We start from the raw sequence: 19,309 nt of genomic DNA on the forward strand, positions 1-19,309 counted from the left end.
CACTGAAGGAGGCCAGTGCTAGGCAGAAAAGGAGTGCTGACCGCCACCGCAGTGAGGCGCCGGTGTTCGCACCGGGTGACAGGGTCTGGCTCTCGACCCGGAACCTGTCCCTCCGCGTGCCCTGCCGGAAGCTGGGGCCGCAGTGTGTGGAGCTCTTCAAAGTCATGAGGAGGATAAACGAGGTGTGTTATCGGTTGTAACTCCCTTCCTATTACTGTATTAACCCCTCGTTTCATGTGTCTCTCCTCAGGCCGGTGGTGGCTGGTCCCCTACAAGAAGATGAGGTGCCGGAGGTCCCTCCACCCCCCCTGGACATCGGGGGGTCCCCGGCGTACAGCGTAAGTGCCATTCTGGACTCGAGACGCCGGGCGGGGGGACTGCAGTACCTCGTGGACTGGGAGGGGTACGGTCCGGAGGAGAGGTGCTGGGTGCCGGCGGAGGACGTCTTGGACCCATCCATGTTGAAGGAGTTCCACCGCCTCCGTCCGGATCGCCCTGCGCCTCGTCCTCCGGGTCGGCCTCGAGGCCGGTGTCGGCGCGCTGCAGGAGCCGCGCGTCAGGAGGGGGGTACTGTCACGATTCCTACTGACGGTGGCGCCCCCTCCTGCTCGGGTGGCGCTCGGCGGTCGTCGTCACCGGCCTATTAGCTACCACCGATTCCCTTTTTGTTTTTCCCTTTTTTTATGTTTTCTCACCTGCCCTGAGTTAGTCAATTAAGAGGGCTATTTAGTTCAGTTGGCCCGCTCCCTATTGTGCGGGATTGTCCTTCTGTGTGTCGACTGCGTTTTGTTCGACTGTGCTTGTCGATTGTATTTTCCCTGTTGTTGGGAAACCTTTTATTTTGTACATGTGGTATATTAAAATTACCACACAGTGTTCGCTGCTTCCTGCGCTTCTTTCCGCCACACAACAGACAAGCCGTTACAACTCCTCAATGCCATCTGAAGAATCACAGAAAATATTCCAGTCTGTGCTAGCATAGCAGTCCTGTAGCTTAGCATCTGCTTCATCTGACCACTTTTTTATTGACCGCTTTAATTTTCGCTTGTAAGCAGCAATCAGGAGGATAGAATTATGGTCAGATTTGCCAAATGGTTGCAGAGGTTGCACATTTAAAAAAAGATTTAAGTTTCCCTGCATTAAAGTCCCCGGCCACTTGGAGCGCCACCTCTGGATGAGCATTTTCCTATTTGCTTATGGCGGTATACAGCTCATTGAGTGCGGTCTTAGTGCCAGCATCGGTCTGTGGTGGTATGTAGACAGCATTGAAAAATACAGATGAAAACTCTCTAGGTAGATCATGTGGTCTACAGCTTATCTTGAGATACTCTACCTCAGGCGAGTAAAACCTTGAGACTTCCTTAGATATTGTGCACCAGCTGTTGTTTGCAAATATACATTGACCCCCACCCCTTGTCTTACCAGAGGCTGCTGTTCTATCCTGCTGATACAGTGTATAACCCGCCAGCTGTATGTTATTCATGTCGTCGTTCAGCCATGACTCGGTGAAACATAAGATTTTTTAATGTCCCATTGGGAAGATATACGTGCTTTTAGTTTGTCCAATTTATTAGCTAGCGATTGTACATTGGCCAATAGTATGGATGGCAAAGGCAGATTAGCCATTCGTCGGCGGATCCTCACAAGGCACCCCAATCTCTTTCCATGATACCTCTTTCATCTTTTTCTTTTGCGAATGACGGGGATAAGGGCCTGTTCGGGTGTCTGGAGTAAATCCCTCTCGTCCGACTCATTAAATAGAAATTCTTCGTCCAGTTCAAGGTGAGTAATCGCTATTCTGATTTCCAGAAACTCTTTTCGGTCATAAGAGACAGCAGCAGCAACATTATGTACAAAATAATGCGAAAAAACTAATGGCACGGTTGGTTAGGAGCCTATGAAATGGCAGCCATCCCGTCCGGCGCCATCTTATATCCAAATCAAATAGAAGAAGAAGAGATTATTTATATTTGGAGAGTGATACTCCAGTAACATCAAACCTTCATTCTAGAACCGATTGGCACCTACATTCTAGACTCCAGGGAGGATTATCTGAAACCTGCGTTAGCCTTCCCATTGGAAACCATGATGCCTGCATGGTGTGAAGATTCTAAAGATATCCGCCACAGTCTTACACAATAGACTAATTCCAATAGTTTGGCATGCCAGATTCTTATAATTATTTGCATGTAATTAAATATAGTTTTTTTGTCAAGAAAGGAAATGTACAATCACATAATGTCACCATTCATTGTGTTCATCAGATGGGCTGATTGTCTTGTACAAAACCTTTAATAGAATTTAATAGGACCTTTATGTTGGGTTGTTATGGTGAAACTATACATGCTGCACTCAATAGTTATTCTATAGGTTGTATAGCCTTTGTCATAAACATGTACTTTTACTGACATGTAAAGACAACAACTGAACCTAACCTTATTAATGATATACATATTCATATGTTGTTGATTGTTTTGAAGTGTTGTTGCTCATATACCATTAACATAATTAACAGGAAGATTGAATGCTGCAAGCAGCAAACACAAAAGCCATTATACGTTCGCCTCAATCAGGATGATTGCTATTTTATACTTTAATAATATCAATATATTCTGCTCTTTGCTTCTGTAAGCACAACAAATGGTAGTGATAACAATGATTGATACAACAGTGATACAAAACATTTTGTAAGTCGCTCTGGATAAGAGCGTCTGCTAAATGACTTAAATGTAAATGTAAATGTAATGATAATATAGCTACACAAATCAAAATCATTATAACATAAAACAATCAGCTTTTCTTTCAGTAATGACACATATAAAATCAGGAATCCAACTGTACCTTATTTCCACTCGCCATAACGCCTGATTTAAAAATCACTTCCTTATCATGCAGCTTTCAATAGATCCAAACAGATCCAATAGATTCTTCTTCAGTATCTATGTGGTACAATATGGGGCACTGCGTGGAGTCTCCTGGTCATTTATGGAACATCTTGCCTACACCCTAATCTGGCAGATCACCTCCCACTGCATGGCCTAAAAAATGGCAAGTACTAGGCCAGAGGATTAAAACAGTCTCTAGCATCAACAGCTACTGCAGGTCATGTTTAACCATTGAGGTGTTCACCATGGAATAGGGTTGGTGTCAATTCCATTTAAATTCAGTCAAAATGTCAATTTACATACAATTTAAAACAACATAATCTCAATCCCAAGGCCTCTGCACCTGAGCATTTTACTGTCACTTGTTTGCTTTTTGACTTATTTCCTTTTCCTTATGTTAACACATAAAACAATGCAGAATTCGGGTTTACTTCCAGAACTGAATGGAAATGGAATTGACCCAAACTTATTCTGTTTAGACAGATAAGTTGCCTCCCTCAATGTTCCTATGGTCTTACATGATTGTAGAGGTTCTGGCGTCAGTTGGGACAGAGTGGACGAGTTGGAAATCGGATGTGCGTAACATATCCGACTTGTCTGTCTGAAGAGAGTTGTCTGTCTGAAGAGAGCCCTCCCTGGATTTTTTGTTGTTGTTGTTACTTTTAATGGTGCACTGTGCAGAAATTGCTCCACCATTTCCTGTTTACTAAAATTTGAATACTTTGGTTAATTTCAGTTTATATGACAAAACAAGCAAGTATAGTGCAGAGAATCATTGTACCATCCAAACCCCTGTGAAATATATGGCCTATAACCAAAAATATAGCATTTTCATTTTAAGTTGGTGTACTTTACCAAACCGAAAGTAAAAGATACAAAAACTACACTTATGAACGGAAAGCATAGAAATAGCACACAGAGAGCAGTTTTACAGCTTTCTAGACTTGTTTTCAATGAGAATGACAGATCTATAACTCCCAATTTTTTGTGAATTTGGTCAGGTTGCCCAAAAAGTTACATATTGCAGCTTTATGTCCAAGAGAAGCCAACATCCTCCCCAGACCTTGCCATTGCTAGCTTATGTTGATCCAAGGTCTTGGATTTCTGAGACTCTACAGAGTGACCAGGGAGGTAACTACATAAGGTTGTATGGCGGCCAGGAATAGGTTCTCACCTTTGGGAGCCTGTACTTGTCTCTTAGGCACACCCTCAGAGTTGCCCGCTCAGCCTTCTTGTGTAAGAAGTCTGCGTCTCTCTCCATCCTGAAAAACAGAGAAAGTTAATGAATGACTGATTGATTGATTGATTAATTAATTGATATCTAGCGTGACCAGGTCATGGATAACTGTATGTATGTACAGCATGCATGTATATACTACAGTTGAAGCCGGAAGTTTACATACACTTAGGTTGGAGGCATTAAAAATAGTTTTTCAACCACTCCACAAAATATTTGTTAAACTATAGTTTTGGCAAGTCGGTTAGGAAATATACTTTGCGCATGACACAAGTAATTTTTCCAACAATTGTTTACAGACAAATTATTTCACTTATAATTCAATGTATCACAATTCCAGTGGGTCAGAAGTTTACTTAAGTTGACTTTAAACAGTTTGGAAAATTCCAGAAAATGATGTCATAGCCTTAGAAGCTTCTGATAGGCTAATTGACAACATTTGATTCAATTGGAGGTGTACCTGTGGATGTATTTCAAGGCCTACCTTCAAACTCAATGCCTCTTCGCTTGACATCATGGGAAAATCAAAAGAAATCAGCCAAGACCTCAAAAAACAAATTGTAGACCTCCAAAAGTCTGGTTCATCCTTGGGATCAATTTCCAAATGCCTGAAGGTACCACGTTAATCTGTACAAACAATAGTACGCAAGTATAAACACCATGGGACCACGCAGCGGTCATATCGCTCAGGAAGGAGACGCGTTCTGTCTCCTAGAGATGAACGTACTTCAGTGCGAAAAGTGCAAATCAATCCCAGAACAACAGCAAAGTACCTTGTGAAGATGCTGGAGGAAACAGGTACAAAAGTATCTATATCCACAGTAAAATTAGTCATACATCAACATAACGTGAAAGGCCGCTCAGCAAAGAAGAAGCCACTGCTCCAAAACCTCCATACAAAAAGCCAGACTACGGTTTACAACTGCACATGGGGACAAAGATCGTACTTTTTGGAGAAATGTCCTCTGGTCTGATGAAACAAAAATAGAACTGTTTTTCCAATATGACCATCGTTATGTTTGGAGGAAAAAGGGGGAGGAGTGCAAGCCGAAGAACACCATCCCAACCGTGAAGCATGGGGGTGGCAGCATCATGTTGTGGGGGTGCTTTGCTAGAGGAGGGACTGGTGCACTTCACAAAATAGATGGCATCATTAGGTAGGAAAATTATGTGGATATATTGAAGCAACATCTCAAAACATCAGTCAGGAAGTTAAAGCTTGGTCACAAATGGGTCTTCCAAGTGGACAATGACCCCAAGCATACTTCCAAAGTTGTGTAAAATGACGTAAGGACAACAAAGTCAAGGTATTGGAGTGGCCATCACAAAGCCCTGACCTCATCCTATAGAAAATGTGTGGGCAGAACTGAAAAAGCATGTGCGAGCAAGGAGGCCTACAAACCTGACTCAGTTACACGAGCTCTGTCAGGAGGAATGGGCCAAAATTCACCCAACTTATTGTGGGAAGCTTGTGGAAGGCTACCCAAAACGTTTGACCCAAGTTAAACAATTTAAAGGCAATGCTTCCAAATACTAATTGAGTGTATGTAAACTTCTGACCCAATGGGAATGTGATGAAAGAAATAAAAACTGAAATTAATCATTCTCTCTACTATTATTCTGACATTTCACATTCTTAAAATGAAGTGGTGATCCTAACTGACCTGAGACAGGGAATTTTTACTAGGATTAAAGGTCAGTAATTGTGGAAAACTGATTGTAAATGTATTTGGCTAAGGTGTATGTAAACTTCCGACTTCAACTGTATATGTTTGTTTACTGTGCATTCAAACACAATAATGGTTTGGATATTATCTTGTTTTAACCAAAGGTACATTATATTAGCATGATCCACCAGCACTCGATCAGGATGGTGGAACATGGCTAACATTCTATAGCTACCATGCAAATGCATTGTAATCCCAGACTCTAGAACAAAACCTAAAGTTTAGAAGATGCAGGGCTTATGGATGTTGACCCTTACAACAGTGTAAATTGCTAAATTGTAATTACTTCGCCACTATTGGCCTATTTATTGCCTTACCTCCTTACTTCATTTTGCACACACTGTATACAGATTTTTCTATTGTATTATTGACTGTATGTTTGTTTATTCCATTTGTAACTCTGTTTTGTTGTTTTTGTCGCACTGCTTTGCTTTATCTTTGCCAGGTCGCAGTTTTAAATGAGAACTTGTTCTCAACTGTCCTACCTGATTAACCTGTTTGGGCTAGGGGGCAGTATTGAGAATTTTGGAAAAAATATGTGCCCATTTTTAACTGCCTCCTACACCAACTCAGAAGCTAGAATATGCATATTATTGTTCAGGTTTGGATAGAAAACACCCTAAAGTTTCTAAAACTGTTTGAATGGTGTCTGTGAGTATAACAGAACTCCTATGGCAGGCAAAAACCTGACAAGGTTTCATGCAGGAAGTGGCCTGTTTGACAAGGAGTCGTGCGTCTTGCATCTGTTTATTGAAGAGTAAGGATCTTAGCTGTAACGTGACAATTCCCAGGGCTCCAATAGGCTCTCAGAAGCCGGGAAAATCATGAAGGTTGACGAGGCAGCCTCAGGCTGAAACAGATTATCGCCTTATTCAAGTGTCCCATTAGGTGACAATGGAATGAGGCGCGTGCGTGATTAGCCCCCCGTGGAGTATTTTCATTAGGCTGTTTAGTTTATTGCAGATTCCCGGTCGGAATATTATCGCTTTTCTACGAGATAAATGGCATAAAAATTGGTTTTAAACAGCGGTTGACATGCTTCGAAGTACGGTAATGGAATATTTAGACATTTTTTGACACACCATGCGCCATGCGCACGACCGTGGATTACCATTCTGATAGTGTCTAGAACGCACGAACAAAACGCCGCTATTCGGATATAACGATGGATTATTTTGGACCAAACCTACATTTGTTATTGAAGTAGAAGTCCTGGGAGTGCATTCTGACGAAGAACAGGAAAGGTAAGAACATTTTTTTTATAGGAAATGTGATTATTGTGAAGGCTAAACTTGCTGGGTGTCTAAATAGCTAGCCGTGATGGCTGGGCTATGTACTTAGAATATTGCAAAATGTGCTTCATCCGAAAAGCTTTTTTAAAATCGGACATATCGAGTGCATAGAGGAGTAATGTATCTATAATTCTTAAAATAATTGTTATGCTTTTTGTGAACGTTTATCGTGAGTAATTTAGCAAACTGTTAGTAAATTCCCCGGAAGTTTGCTTTTTCTGAACGTCACATGCTAATGTAAAAAGCTGTTTTTTGATATAAATATGAACTTGATTGAACAGACATGCATGTATTGTATAACATAATGTCCTAGGTGTGTCATCTGATGAAGATCATAAAAGGTTAGTGCTGCATTTAGCTGTGGTTTGGGTTTTTGGTGACATTATATGCTAGCTTGAAAAATGGGTGTCTGATTATTTCTGGCTGGGCACTCTCCTGACATAATCTAATGTTTTGCTTTCGTTGTAAAGCCTTTTTGAAATCGGACAGTGTGGTTAGATAAACGAGAGTCTTGTCTTTAAATAGCTGTAAAATAGTCATATGTTTGAGAAATTGAAGTAATAGTATTTCAAACGATTCAAAAATCGCGCCACTGGATACAGGTGGCTGTTACGTAGGTGGGACGAATTCGTCCCGCCTAGCCCATAGAGGTTAAATAGAGGAGAATCTCTTGCCACATGGCCCATAGAGAGACACAGGAAATTCTTCCAACTCACAGAATTGGGGAGCCAAGCGACATTTGTGTTCTGGAGAAGGTATGGAAGACTGGTGAAGAATCCAGCTACGAACTGGTCCGCTTGGTACAATTTTGTGATACTCAGAAGAGACAATATAGCCATATTACCATAAAACTGTTTATATAATAGCCTCAGCGATGGGACTTGCATCCAAATGGTTGTATAGAATGTATTAATAAGGATAAAGCTATTTGTAATACATTGAGATGCTATGTACTGATGTTAATGTGATAGAATTGTATTTCTGTACAAAGCTTAACTCAGTCATCGGCACACCCCCAGGGACACAGACAGGACCAGGCATCATGTGACATGTTCACTATAAAACCCCACCCTGATTTACTTTCTTTAGACCAGGCCTCCACTCCATTGTGAGTTGGCCAATAGGTTTGACCATCCAATTGTGCTACTGAAAGTGAACTATACCATGTGGTTCACTTTTAGACTATTGATACCGACAGAATAAGAACAAGTCTTTGATATTAATTAATAGTCTGCAGCTAGAAATTATATCATTGAACGCGAAGACCAACGAAACATCCATTCTATGACGGCATTAATGAATGTCGCTTTGAAAGATCCATTCTAACCGAGAGAGATAGAGAGAGAGATAACGCGGACAAAACTCTCCAACAGAACGACGCTCCAACAAGGATCCCGACGACACACTGAGCGTAAATATATATTGATTGCAATTGTTCCCAAATGAGTGAGCGTTCATGTGCAAAGGGTTTGCATGTCAATTGTTAATATTAATGAACTCTGTGTACCTCCTCAGCTGAACTTTTATGACCCATTGTTGAACAAGACACCAGCCATGCCTGTTAGCCACTAGGGCACATTACTCTACCAATTCTTTGTGATGATAATTACTGTTTGTATACTTTCTGTGAATTACTTAGTTTAGCAAATAAATGATTTTAAGACAATTGATGTATGGATGACTCTTAGTAAAGACTGGGTTCGTGCAGATACAACAATTTACGACGTTTGGAATGAGACTGGACGCGAGGTAAAATACACCATTTAAACCAGAAGATAATCGGCCTATACTATAATAGAATATAATATATAATGTTATAATATAGGAAAGTTATATTAGGAAAATTATAACTTTGTAATCTGAATATTTTCCTTGGTGCCCCGATCTCCTAGTTAATTACAATTAAACGATTAATCAGTTTAATCGCGTGATAATAATTACAGGGAGTTAATTGATAAACATGTCTTCAGTTTAATGGTACCCCAAAGACACGACACTGTGTTATAGCATGGTTACTGGCTGCTATCATAGATTTTTTGTATGATTACTGTGTTATAGTATAGTTACTGGCTGCTATCATAGATTTTTGTATGATTACTGTGTTATAGTACGGTTACTGCTGCTATCATATATTTTTGTAGGGTTACTGTGTTATAGGCAAATGGCTGCTTGTTTCCTTCCTGCTTTTTTTAAGGTGCATGCTATGGCTCCGAAACAATAATTTATTCAACCAAAATTTCCACCGCTTTCCTCTTGTGTCATTATTATGGCTTTACACAACCCAGACCATATGAACAATGAGATACAATGCATGGTCAATTCATTATTGTATTGACATTAGGCTAAGGGTTATGAGAATCCCTTTCTTGGCCAGTTTGTTCCAACCTCATTGGTCACTGTGGAAATGGAACTGTTTACCCTAGCCAATTAAAGAGGAGGATTATTAATTGGCCAGGTTGAGGGATAGGGCCAGATTGAGGACTAGGACAAAACACCCAACACAGCCACAGCATAACACTAACTCTTGCATTGCTTGGCTCTGTTTTGAGAGACAAAGGCCAAGACACCCAACCTAGTCACACAGTCACAGTTTAACCTTAATTTATATGCAGATGATACATTCTTATACTCAGCTGGCCCCTCCCCAGATTTTGTGTTAAATGCTAGATTACGGAGTCATAATTTATAGATCAGCAAGTAAGGGTGCTCTCGAGCGGCTAGATGTTCTTTACCATTCGGCCATCAGATTTGCCACCAATGCTCCTTATAGGACACATCACTGCACCCTATACTCCTCTGTAAGCTGGTCATCTCTGTATACCCGCCGCAAGACCCGCTGGTTGATGTATATTTATAAAACCCTCTTAGGCCTCACTCCCCCCTATCTGAGATATCTACTGCAGCCCTCATCCTCCACATACAACACCGTTCTGCCAGTCACATTCTGTTAAAGGTCCCCAAAGCACACACATCCCTGGGTCGCTCCTCTTTTCAGTTCGCTGTAGCTAGCAACTGGAACGAGCTGCAACAAACACTCAAACTGGACAGTTTTATCTCTTCTTGACCTTTGTGCTGTTGTCTGTGCCCAATAATGTTTGTACCATGTTTTGTGCTGCTACCATGTTGTGTTGCTACCATGTTGTTGTTATGTTGCGTTGCTAACGTGCTGTGTTGTCATGTGTTGCTGCCTTAATATGTTGTTGTCTTAGGTCTCTCTTTATGTAGTGTTGTCTCTCTTGTCGTGATGTGTGTTTTGTCCTATATTTATATATATATTTTTTTGTTTTGTTTTAATCCCAGCCCCCGTCCCCACAGGAGGCCTTTTGCCTTTTGGTAGGCCGTCATTGTAAATAAGAATTTGTTCTTAACTGACTTGCCTAGTTAATAAATATAAAATATTAAAACTTTTTTTTTTAACCTGCACTGCTCTGCTCTGCTCTCACAGACATAGGCTATGTCCCGAATCTCTACCCATCTCCAGAAGTGTGCACTTCTTCACTGCCCCTCATGCATTGAAAAGCATTGGATTGGTGCAAGCATGGCTGAAGGGAGTTTCCACCATATTCCTCACAGCAGTTAATTCCTTTTATATCCATGAGGGGAGTGTACAAGTGCATACTTTGGGAAAAGGGTAGAAAATATAAATGTAGCCATACGCCAAGATACCCAACACAGTCACAGTATTTATTTATTTTTATTTTACCTTTATTTAACTAGGCAAGTCAGTTAAGAACAAATTCTTATTTTCAATGATGGCCTAGGAACAGTGAACTGCCTGTTCAGGGTCAGAACGACAGATTGGGGGTTTGTACTTCCAACCTTTCGGTTACTAGTCCAACGCTCTAACCACTAGGATACCCTGCCGCCCCATTATAACTAACCCCTTCTGCTCTGTTCTCTGTGGAGATTGGTCATGATGACTAGAACCAGTTGAGACAATTTGTCCAAGAGCTCTGGGTTTAAATTTCCCATAGGTACAGATCTAGCATCAGCTTCCCTTACCCCAATCCTAACCTTTACCATTAGTATCAGCAGCTCCATCGTCACAGTATATCCAAGGACAAGGAAGAGGAGATGTTTACTTCTACTCAATTCAAATAAAGGTTAGTTCTAGAGGCTCAAATTCATTAGCATTTTGCTGTAACACTTTACCTAAAGCCTTTAGGTAAAATGCTTTCTAACTTATAAGCATGTGGGAGCCTTTATAATGTTATTAAGATACTTTATGTTATCTCTCTGTGTATCAGCATTTCAACTGATTCAAAATGATGAATACAAGACATTGTACGGTAGTCATACTGTACATGCTCATGACAGGTCTTACAAAGCAGTTATAACTGTTACAAAGCCTTATAACGGCATCATATTGCATCATACTTGCAGGCTTCAAATAAAGTGTTATCAAAATTCATATCTGATCTGTGTGTGGGCATTTTCCGCCAGATGGCAACAGAATTGTTCCCTAAATCGTGGGAGGAAGGGCTAATCTGGTTACATAATCTGTTTTGGATGAAGCATCAATAAAATTATTATATTACAGTAAAACATTAACACTGATGAAAAATGTCAGTGTTTGGCTAAGGCTATGCTATATTTTGTTGCAATATAGAAATTACATCCTGACATGTACAATATTTATTAGACAAATGTTGTAACCTTTGTGGATTAATTTGATGATTGTTCACATTTCTGTTTTGAACAGCAATCAGAGCATGCCCAACTGGGCAGCAGCCACATCATGTTACATAAACAAAACAAAATAACAGTGACAAGCAAAATCAAGAGCAGAGACTATTGTCTTTTGAGTGAAACAGTAGAGAATACTTCCTCCTGTTTGATGTGTCTTTGAGCAAGGCACTTAACCCTAATTGCTCCTGTAAATCATTCTGGATAAGAGCGTCTGCTAAATGACTCAAATGTAAATGTGAAAGACAATTATTCCTGTCTGAAACTGCGTTTATGAAGGAGTAAACTTGACAGAGTGCTGAAATTATTTTAGATAGACAAAGCTTTAATAAGATGGTATTAGATCTATTATTTTTCACTTCACTATCAAAGTGCCTCTTACACCATCACAGTTAAATCATCATGGGTCAAATTTGGCAGCCATTTTGAAAATTCCACCTCGGGTCTTAGTAGTTCAGGAACTAAATAGGATAGTAGCCCCCAAAAAATCTAATCACTTTTCAAAATGTAAGACTATTTTGCAGATTGGTTTTACTTGATTTTAGTGCTGATCCATTTGAGTGTTAGTCAGATTCAATGTTGGTTAGACAGTTGGGCGTCAACAACAATATTGTTGACAACACAGCAGAGGATCAATGATCAGAGATGAATTGTGTAATGGTGGTTGTGGTTGAAAGGGACTGGGGTGACTTGGAACACAAGAAACAAGCATGTATTTTTACAGAAACATTATGCTCAAAAAACTCCAGTTTGAGTTTGGGTCTCTATTCTAACCTTGAATGACTAAACCATCAAGAAATAAGTCAAATGAACCGAAATAATAATAAACTGTAACAACGGGAATAAATGTAGATACATTAGAAAACTAGAAAAATTCAACCATACAATGAAATATACAGTACCGGTCAAAAGGTTGGACAAACATATTCATTCAAGGGTTTATCCTTATTTTTACTATTTTCGACATTGTATCATAATGGTGAAGACATCAAAACTATTAAATAACACATATGGAATCATGTAGTAACCAAACAAGTGTTAAGCAAAGCTGTTATCAAGGCAAAGGGTGGCTACATTGAAGAATCTCAAATATATTTGGATTTGTCACTTTTTTGGTTACTACATGATTCCATAAGTGTTATTTCACAGTTTTGATGTCTTCACTATTATTCTACAATGTCAGAAAATTGTAAAAAAAATAAAGTAAAAAACATGGAATGAGTAGGTGTGTCCAAACTTTTGACTGGTATGTAAAAAAATAGGAAGGAGCAGAATTCCTGCATGGTGCTAGTCAAGGTCAGATGGAATAGTGGTGGTGGTGGTGTCATTGCGTAGGATTAGCCAGCCATGTTCTCTGCTTTCCATGATCCAACAACAACAGCAAAACAAAATGGAGTTTCGGCGACAAGGCAGTTTACTTACTTCTCCTCCACCAACTGTTTTTGGTACTCCTCATACTCTTCGCGTGTCATCCCTGCTGCTTTGGCTGGGTCGGCAGGTGCCGCCTCCACATCCTCCTCTCCTCCACCCATAGGATTCAAACCAGCCAGCGGGTTAGGCATCATTGTCTTGATTAGGAACATCTTGCTGCTCTAGACTTGGAGATATATATATTATATTATTGTAAATAAGACTAGTTGCTTCCCTATTGTCACCACTGATGGGTTGGGATTCTTAGCGGTTGGTTAGGTCGAATAGGATCCTGTATGTCTAGCTAACCTGTCCTGCTGCTTGGATTTGTAGTGAAGGACGCAATGACGGCTAGGGAACAGACACCAACATTTTTTTTTTTTTTACGCCCGGCCGTAATCTGGATTAAACCTCACTACAGCCCCACCATACTAAGAGGCAGATGGCCTGGTTGTCCGCATTCTATTTTTATAACACACAACTTTATGGATGCATATTGATTATGAGACATGTTCAATCAATGGCAGTATTGGTGTACAGCACCATGCAGAGGTCACGGTAACATTTTGTGATTTCAAGATCCCAAAACATTCTTGTTCTTCTGTCAGTTGGTTGGTGCAGACGTCACGTACTGTATGTTGCTCCCACCCGCCCATTGCTAGTAATCCCATTACTTAAGAAAGGTTGGCCCCTCCCATGTGGCATATCTACCAGAGAGTTACATTTATACCCTGCCTGAGCTGAGGGCTGATGGCTGGAGGGGGAAGAGGAGCCAGATGATCAGCTTGTTTATCTAGCAGACCTGGGACTCAAGTAGTATTTAAACAAAATGTAATACTCAGCTGTGCTTGATTGAGAAAGCCTGGCACAATGGAACCCAATTGAATAGTCCCAAAATTGCAAACCCTGCTCATCTAGCACTACAGACATGCTCATTAAAACCCTCAAAGTATTTGAAAGGCCGATTTGAAAGGCACCCCATTCCTCAAGTCTTCTGCCCTAAGTGTGCACTTGTTCACTTCCTATTTCTCCACCCTTCTGCCTTAAGTGTGCACTTGTATACTTCCCATTCCTCAACCCTTCTGCCTTAAGTGTGCACTTGTTCACTTCCCTTTATCTATTTAAAGGAAGTGAACAGGTTTAAAACCAATGCTGGAAACTAACGCTTACACCAATCCAAGAGACACCAATCCCCCTGCACGTTATGACTATGCAATCACCAATGACCTTTGATAGATTCAGATTAACCCCATGCTTGTTAGATTGCCATTGGAGTGGCTGGAAAGAGATGATATGCAAACAGAAAAGAAAACATCCTTTATATGCAAACACGAAAAAACTTTAGTTAACAGAAAATACATGACTGCATACAGATCATAAACATAACTGTGCACAGAACAGAACAGTGTACCAAATGTACTGAAAGCGGGGCTGGATATGGTCATATTCTCATTATCAAATTATGATATTTATAATTGCTAGGTAATTATACAGGGATAAAGATAATTGTATAACATTTGCCTTTATCTATAGCTCCGCTGTTGTGTTGGCCGTTGATTGTGCTGTGGCAGGGGAGCCAGGGGAGGCAGCTAACTTAGCTTTCCTGGGTGTGAAAGAAATTGAATTGTCTTTTTTATGACGTGACAATATGGTCTGATGAGAGATCATTAGCTGTCCCAAATGGCAGTGCACCATACATGGAATAGGGTGCCATTTGAGACACAATGGAATTCATTGTGATTTCACAATCCAATTTCTCTGCCATTATTGTGGGTATGCACAGGTGGCATTAAGAACTTAAGAATGGACATGAAGAAGAGCGGAAGGCCATAGCGCAGTACATTCTGTTTACAAGCGTCATGCTATTTCTTGTGTCCTCAACGGCATCCCAAATAAAAATAGTATTCAGTTGTTCACAATTAAGTTGCCTTGGAGGTTGCATGTCACAAAAGTGTACAGGCTCCAATATGGTCAAAATGTCCTTCTGGAAAGAAGTGATTGTATAACACAAACCTAGAGCAAAATGAATTTGATATCCTTAATGCTGTACTAAACTGACTTCTGGACTGTTTGTTTGGTTAACCTTTTTTTAAATGAAATTAAACAATGTATTTTAGTCTTTTTCAAATCAAATCAAATAAGTCACATAGAGTCGTGGCCAAAAGTTTTGAGAATGGCACAAATTTTAATTTCCAAAAAGTTTGCTGCTTCAGTGTCTTTAGATATTTTTGTCAGATGTTACTATGGAATACTGAAGTAGAATTACAAGCATTTCATGAGTGTCAAAGGCTTTTATTGACAATTACATGAAGTTGATGCAAAGAGTCAATATTTGCAGTGTTGACCCTTCTTTTTCAAGACCTCTGCAATCCGCCCTGGCATGCTGTCAATTAACTTCTGTGCCACATCCTGAATGATCAATGCTTGGAGTTTGTCAGAATTTGTGGGTTTTTGTTTGTCGACCCGCCTCTTGAGGATTGACCACAAGTTCTCAATGGGATTAAGGTCTGGGGAGTTTCCTGGCTGTGGACCCAAAATATTGATGTTTTGTTCCCCGAGCCACTTAGTTAACACTTTTGCCTTATGGCAAGGTGCTCTATCATGCTGGAAAAGGCATTGTTCATCACCAAACTGTTCCTGGATGGTTGGGAGAAGTTGCTCTCGGAGGATGTGTTGGTACTATTCTTTATTCATGGCTGTGTTCTTAGGCAAAATTGTGAGTGAGCCCACTCCCTTGGCTGAGAAGCAACCCCACACATGACTGGTCTCAGGATGTTTTACTGTTGGCATGACACAGGACTGACGGTAGCGCTCACCTTGTCTTCTCCAGACAAGCTTTTTTTCCGGATGCCCCAAACAATCGTAAAGGGGATTCATCAGAGAAAATGACTTTACCCCAGTCCTCAGCAGTCCAACACCTGTACCTTTTGCAGAATATCAGTCTGTCCCTGATGTTTTTCCTGGAGAGAAGTGGCTTCTTTGCTGCCCTTCTTGACACCAGGCCATCCTCCAAACGTCTTCGCCTCACTGTGTGTGCAGATGCACTCACACGTGCCTGCTGCCATTCCTGAGCAAGCTCTGTACTGGTGGTGCCCCGATCCCGCAGCTGAATCAACTTTAGGAGACGGTCCTGGCACTTACTGGACTTTCTTGGGTGCCCTGAAGCCTTCTTCACAACAATTGAACCGCTCTCCTTGAAGTTCTTGATGATCCGATAAATGGTTGATTTAGGTGCAATCTTACTGGCAGCAATATCCTTGCCTGTGAAGCCCTTTTAGTGCAAAGCAATGATAACGGCACGTGTTTCCTTGCAGGTAACCATGGTTGACAGAGGAAGAACAATGATTCCAAGCAGCACCCTCCTTTTGAAGTTTCCAGTCTGTTATTCGAACTCAATTAGCATGGCAGAGTGATCTCCAGCCTTGTCCTCATCAACACTCACACCTGTGTTAATGAGAGAATCACTGACATGATGTCAGCTGGTCCTTTTGTGGCAGGGCTGAAATGCAGTGGAAATGTTTTTGGGGGATTCAGTTCATTTGCATGGCAAAGAGGGACTTTGCAATTAATTGCAATTCATCGGATCACTCTTCATAACATTCTGGAGTATATGCAAATTGCCATCATACAAACTGAGGCAGCAGACTTTGTGAAAATTAATATTTGTGTCATTCTCAAAACCTTTGGCCACGACTGTACACATGGTTAGCAGATGTTAATGCGAGAGTAGCTAAATGCTTGTGCTTCTAGTTCCAACAGTGCAGTAATATCTAACAAGTAAGCTAACAATTCCCAACAACTACCTAATACACACAAATCTAAAGGGGTGAATGAGAATATGTACATATAAGTATATGGATGAGCGATGGCCGAGCAGCATAGGCAAGTTGCAGTAGATGGTATAAAATACAGTATGTACATGTGATATGAGTAATATGTAGACATTATTAAAGTGCCATTATTTAAAGTGGAATTGTTTAAAGTGACTAGTGATACATTTATTAAAGTGTCCAGTGATCTCAATGCAGGCAGCAGCCACTCTGAGTTAGTGATTGCTATTTAGCAGTCTGATGGCCCTGAGATAGTAGCTGTTTCTCAATCTCTCGGTCCCAGTTTTGATGCACCTGTACTAACCTCGCCTTCTGGATGATAGCGGTGTGAACAGGCAGTGGCTCGGGGGGCTGTTGTCCTTGATGATCTTTTTGGCCTTCCTGTGACATCGGGTGCTGTAGGTGACATGGAGGGCAGGTAGTTTGCCCCCGGTGATGCGTTGTGCAGACCACACCACCCTCTGGAGAGCCTTGCGGTTGAGGGCGGTGCAGTTGTTGTACCAGGCTGTGATACAGCCCGACAGGATGCTCTTGGTTGTGCATCTGTAAAAGTTTATCAGGGTTTTGGGAGACAAGCCAAATTTCTTCAGCCTCCTGAGGTTGAAGAGTCGCTGTTGCGCCTTCTTCACCACACTGTCTGTGTGGGTGGACCATTTCAGTTTGTATGTGATGTGTATGCCGAGGAACTTAAAACTCTCCACCCTCTCCACTGCTGTCCCTTCAATGTGGATAGGGGGGTGCTCCCTCTGCTGTTGTGTTGACGTTGAGTGAGAGGTTGTTTTCCTGACACCACACTCCGAGTACCCTCACCTCCTCCCTATAGGCTGTCTCGTCGTTGTTGGTGATCAAGCCCACTACTGTTGTGTCGTCTGCAAACTTGATGATTGAGTTGGAGGCGTGCATGGCCACGCAGTTGTTGGTGAACAGGGAGTACAGGAGAGGGCTAAGCACACACCCTTGTGGGGTCCCAGTGTTGAGGGTCAATGAAGTGGAGATGTTGTTTCCTACCTTCACCACCTGGGGGCGGCCCGTCAGAAAGTCCAGGACCCAGATGCACAGGGAGTGGCTGAGACCCAGGGCTTCCAGCTTGATGATGAGCGCGATCCTGAGCGCGAAACTGAAAGCGAGATCCACCTCATTTAACCATGGAAAGAGGTCTGGTAATATGGCTGAATATAAACAGTGTAGTTATTCTCTCCGCAAGGCAATCAAACAAGTGAAATGGCGGTACAGGGACAAGGTGGAGTAGCAATTCAACGGCTCAGACACGAGATGTACACTACCGTTCAAAAGTTTGGGGTCACTTAGAAATGTCCTTGTTTCTGAAAGAAAAGCAAATGCCTCACAAGTCCTCAACTGGCAGCTTCATTAAATAGTACCCGCAAAACACCAGTCTCAACGTCAACAGTGAAGAGGCAACTCCGAGATGCTGACCTTCTAGTCAGAGTTGCAAAGAAAAATCCATATTTCAGACTGGTCAATAAAAATAAAAGATTAAGATGGGCAGAAGAACACAACAATCGACATAGGAACTCTGTCTAGAAGGCCAGCATACCTTAATTGCCTCTTCACTGTTGATGCTGAGACTGGTGTTTTGCGGGTACTATTTAATGTAGCTGCCAGTTGAGGACTTGAGGTGGATCGCGCTTTCAGTTTTTCGCGGATGCCACCGTCCATCCACGGTTTCTGGTCAGGGAAAGTTTTAATAGTCACAGTGGGTACGACATCTCCAATGCACTTATTTATAAATGCACTCAGCGAGTCAGCGTATAAATCAATGTTGTTCTCAGAGGCTGACCGGAACATATTCCAGTCCGCGTAATCAAAACAATCTTGGAGCGTGGCTTCTGAATTGGTCAGACCAGCCTTGAATGGTTCTCGTCATTGGTACATCCTGTTTGAGTTCTGCCTATAAGCCAGGACGAGCAAGATGGCGTCGTGGTCGGATTTGTCGAAGGGAGGGCAGGGGAGGGCTTTGTATGCATTGTGGAAGTTAGAGTAGCAGTGGTCGAGAGTATTAGCCCTATGTGTCGTGCAATCAATATGCTGATAATATTTTGGTAACATTGATCTAAAATTAGCTTTGTTAAAATCCCCAGCTGCAATAAATGCAGCATCCGGGTATATAATTTCCAGTTTACATAGATTCCAATGAAGTTCCTTGAGGCCATCTTGGTGTTCTTGGTGGGGCCATCTTGGTGGTGGGGGGGGGGGGGGGTGGTGTACACAGCTGTGACTATAA

At 41.5% G+C, this 19,309-nt stretch overlaps 1 protein-coding gene across 1 annotated transcript in view; it reads right to left on the minus strand.

Moving 5' to 3' along the window:
• The window catches only part of LOC106560427 (complexin-4-like), a 34,114-nt gene extending 20,330 nt beyond the window's left edge, over positions 1-13,784 (minus strand). The window contains exons 1-2 of the mRNA XM_014123321.2: positions 13,250-13,784; positions 4,060-4,147 (exon numbers count right to left, since the gene is read on the minus strand). Of these exons, the coding sequence (XP_013978796.1) occupies positions 4,060-4,147; positions 13,250-13,410 (249 nt within the window). The 5' untranslated portion in view covers positions 13,411-13,784. The remainder of the gene's footprint in view (positions 1-4,059; positions 4,148-13,249) is intronic.
• Between the last annotated feature and the right edge of the window lie 5,525 nt (positions 13,785-19,309).

The sequence above is a fragment of the Salmo salar genome, chromosome ssa01 (assembly GCF_905237065.1).
Source record: "Salmo salar chromosome ssa01, Ssal_v3.1, whole genome shotgun sequence".
NCBI lineage: Eukaryota > Metazoa > Chordata > Actinopteri > Salmoniformes > Salmonidae > Salmo > Salmo salar.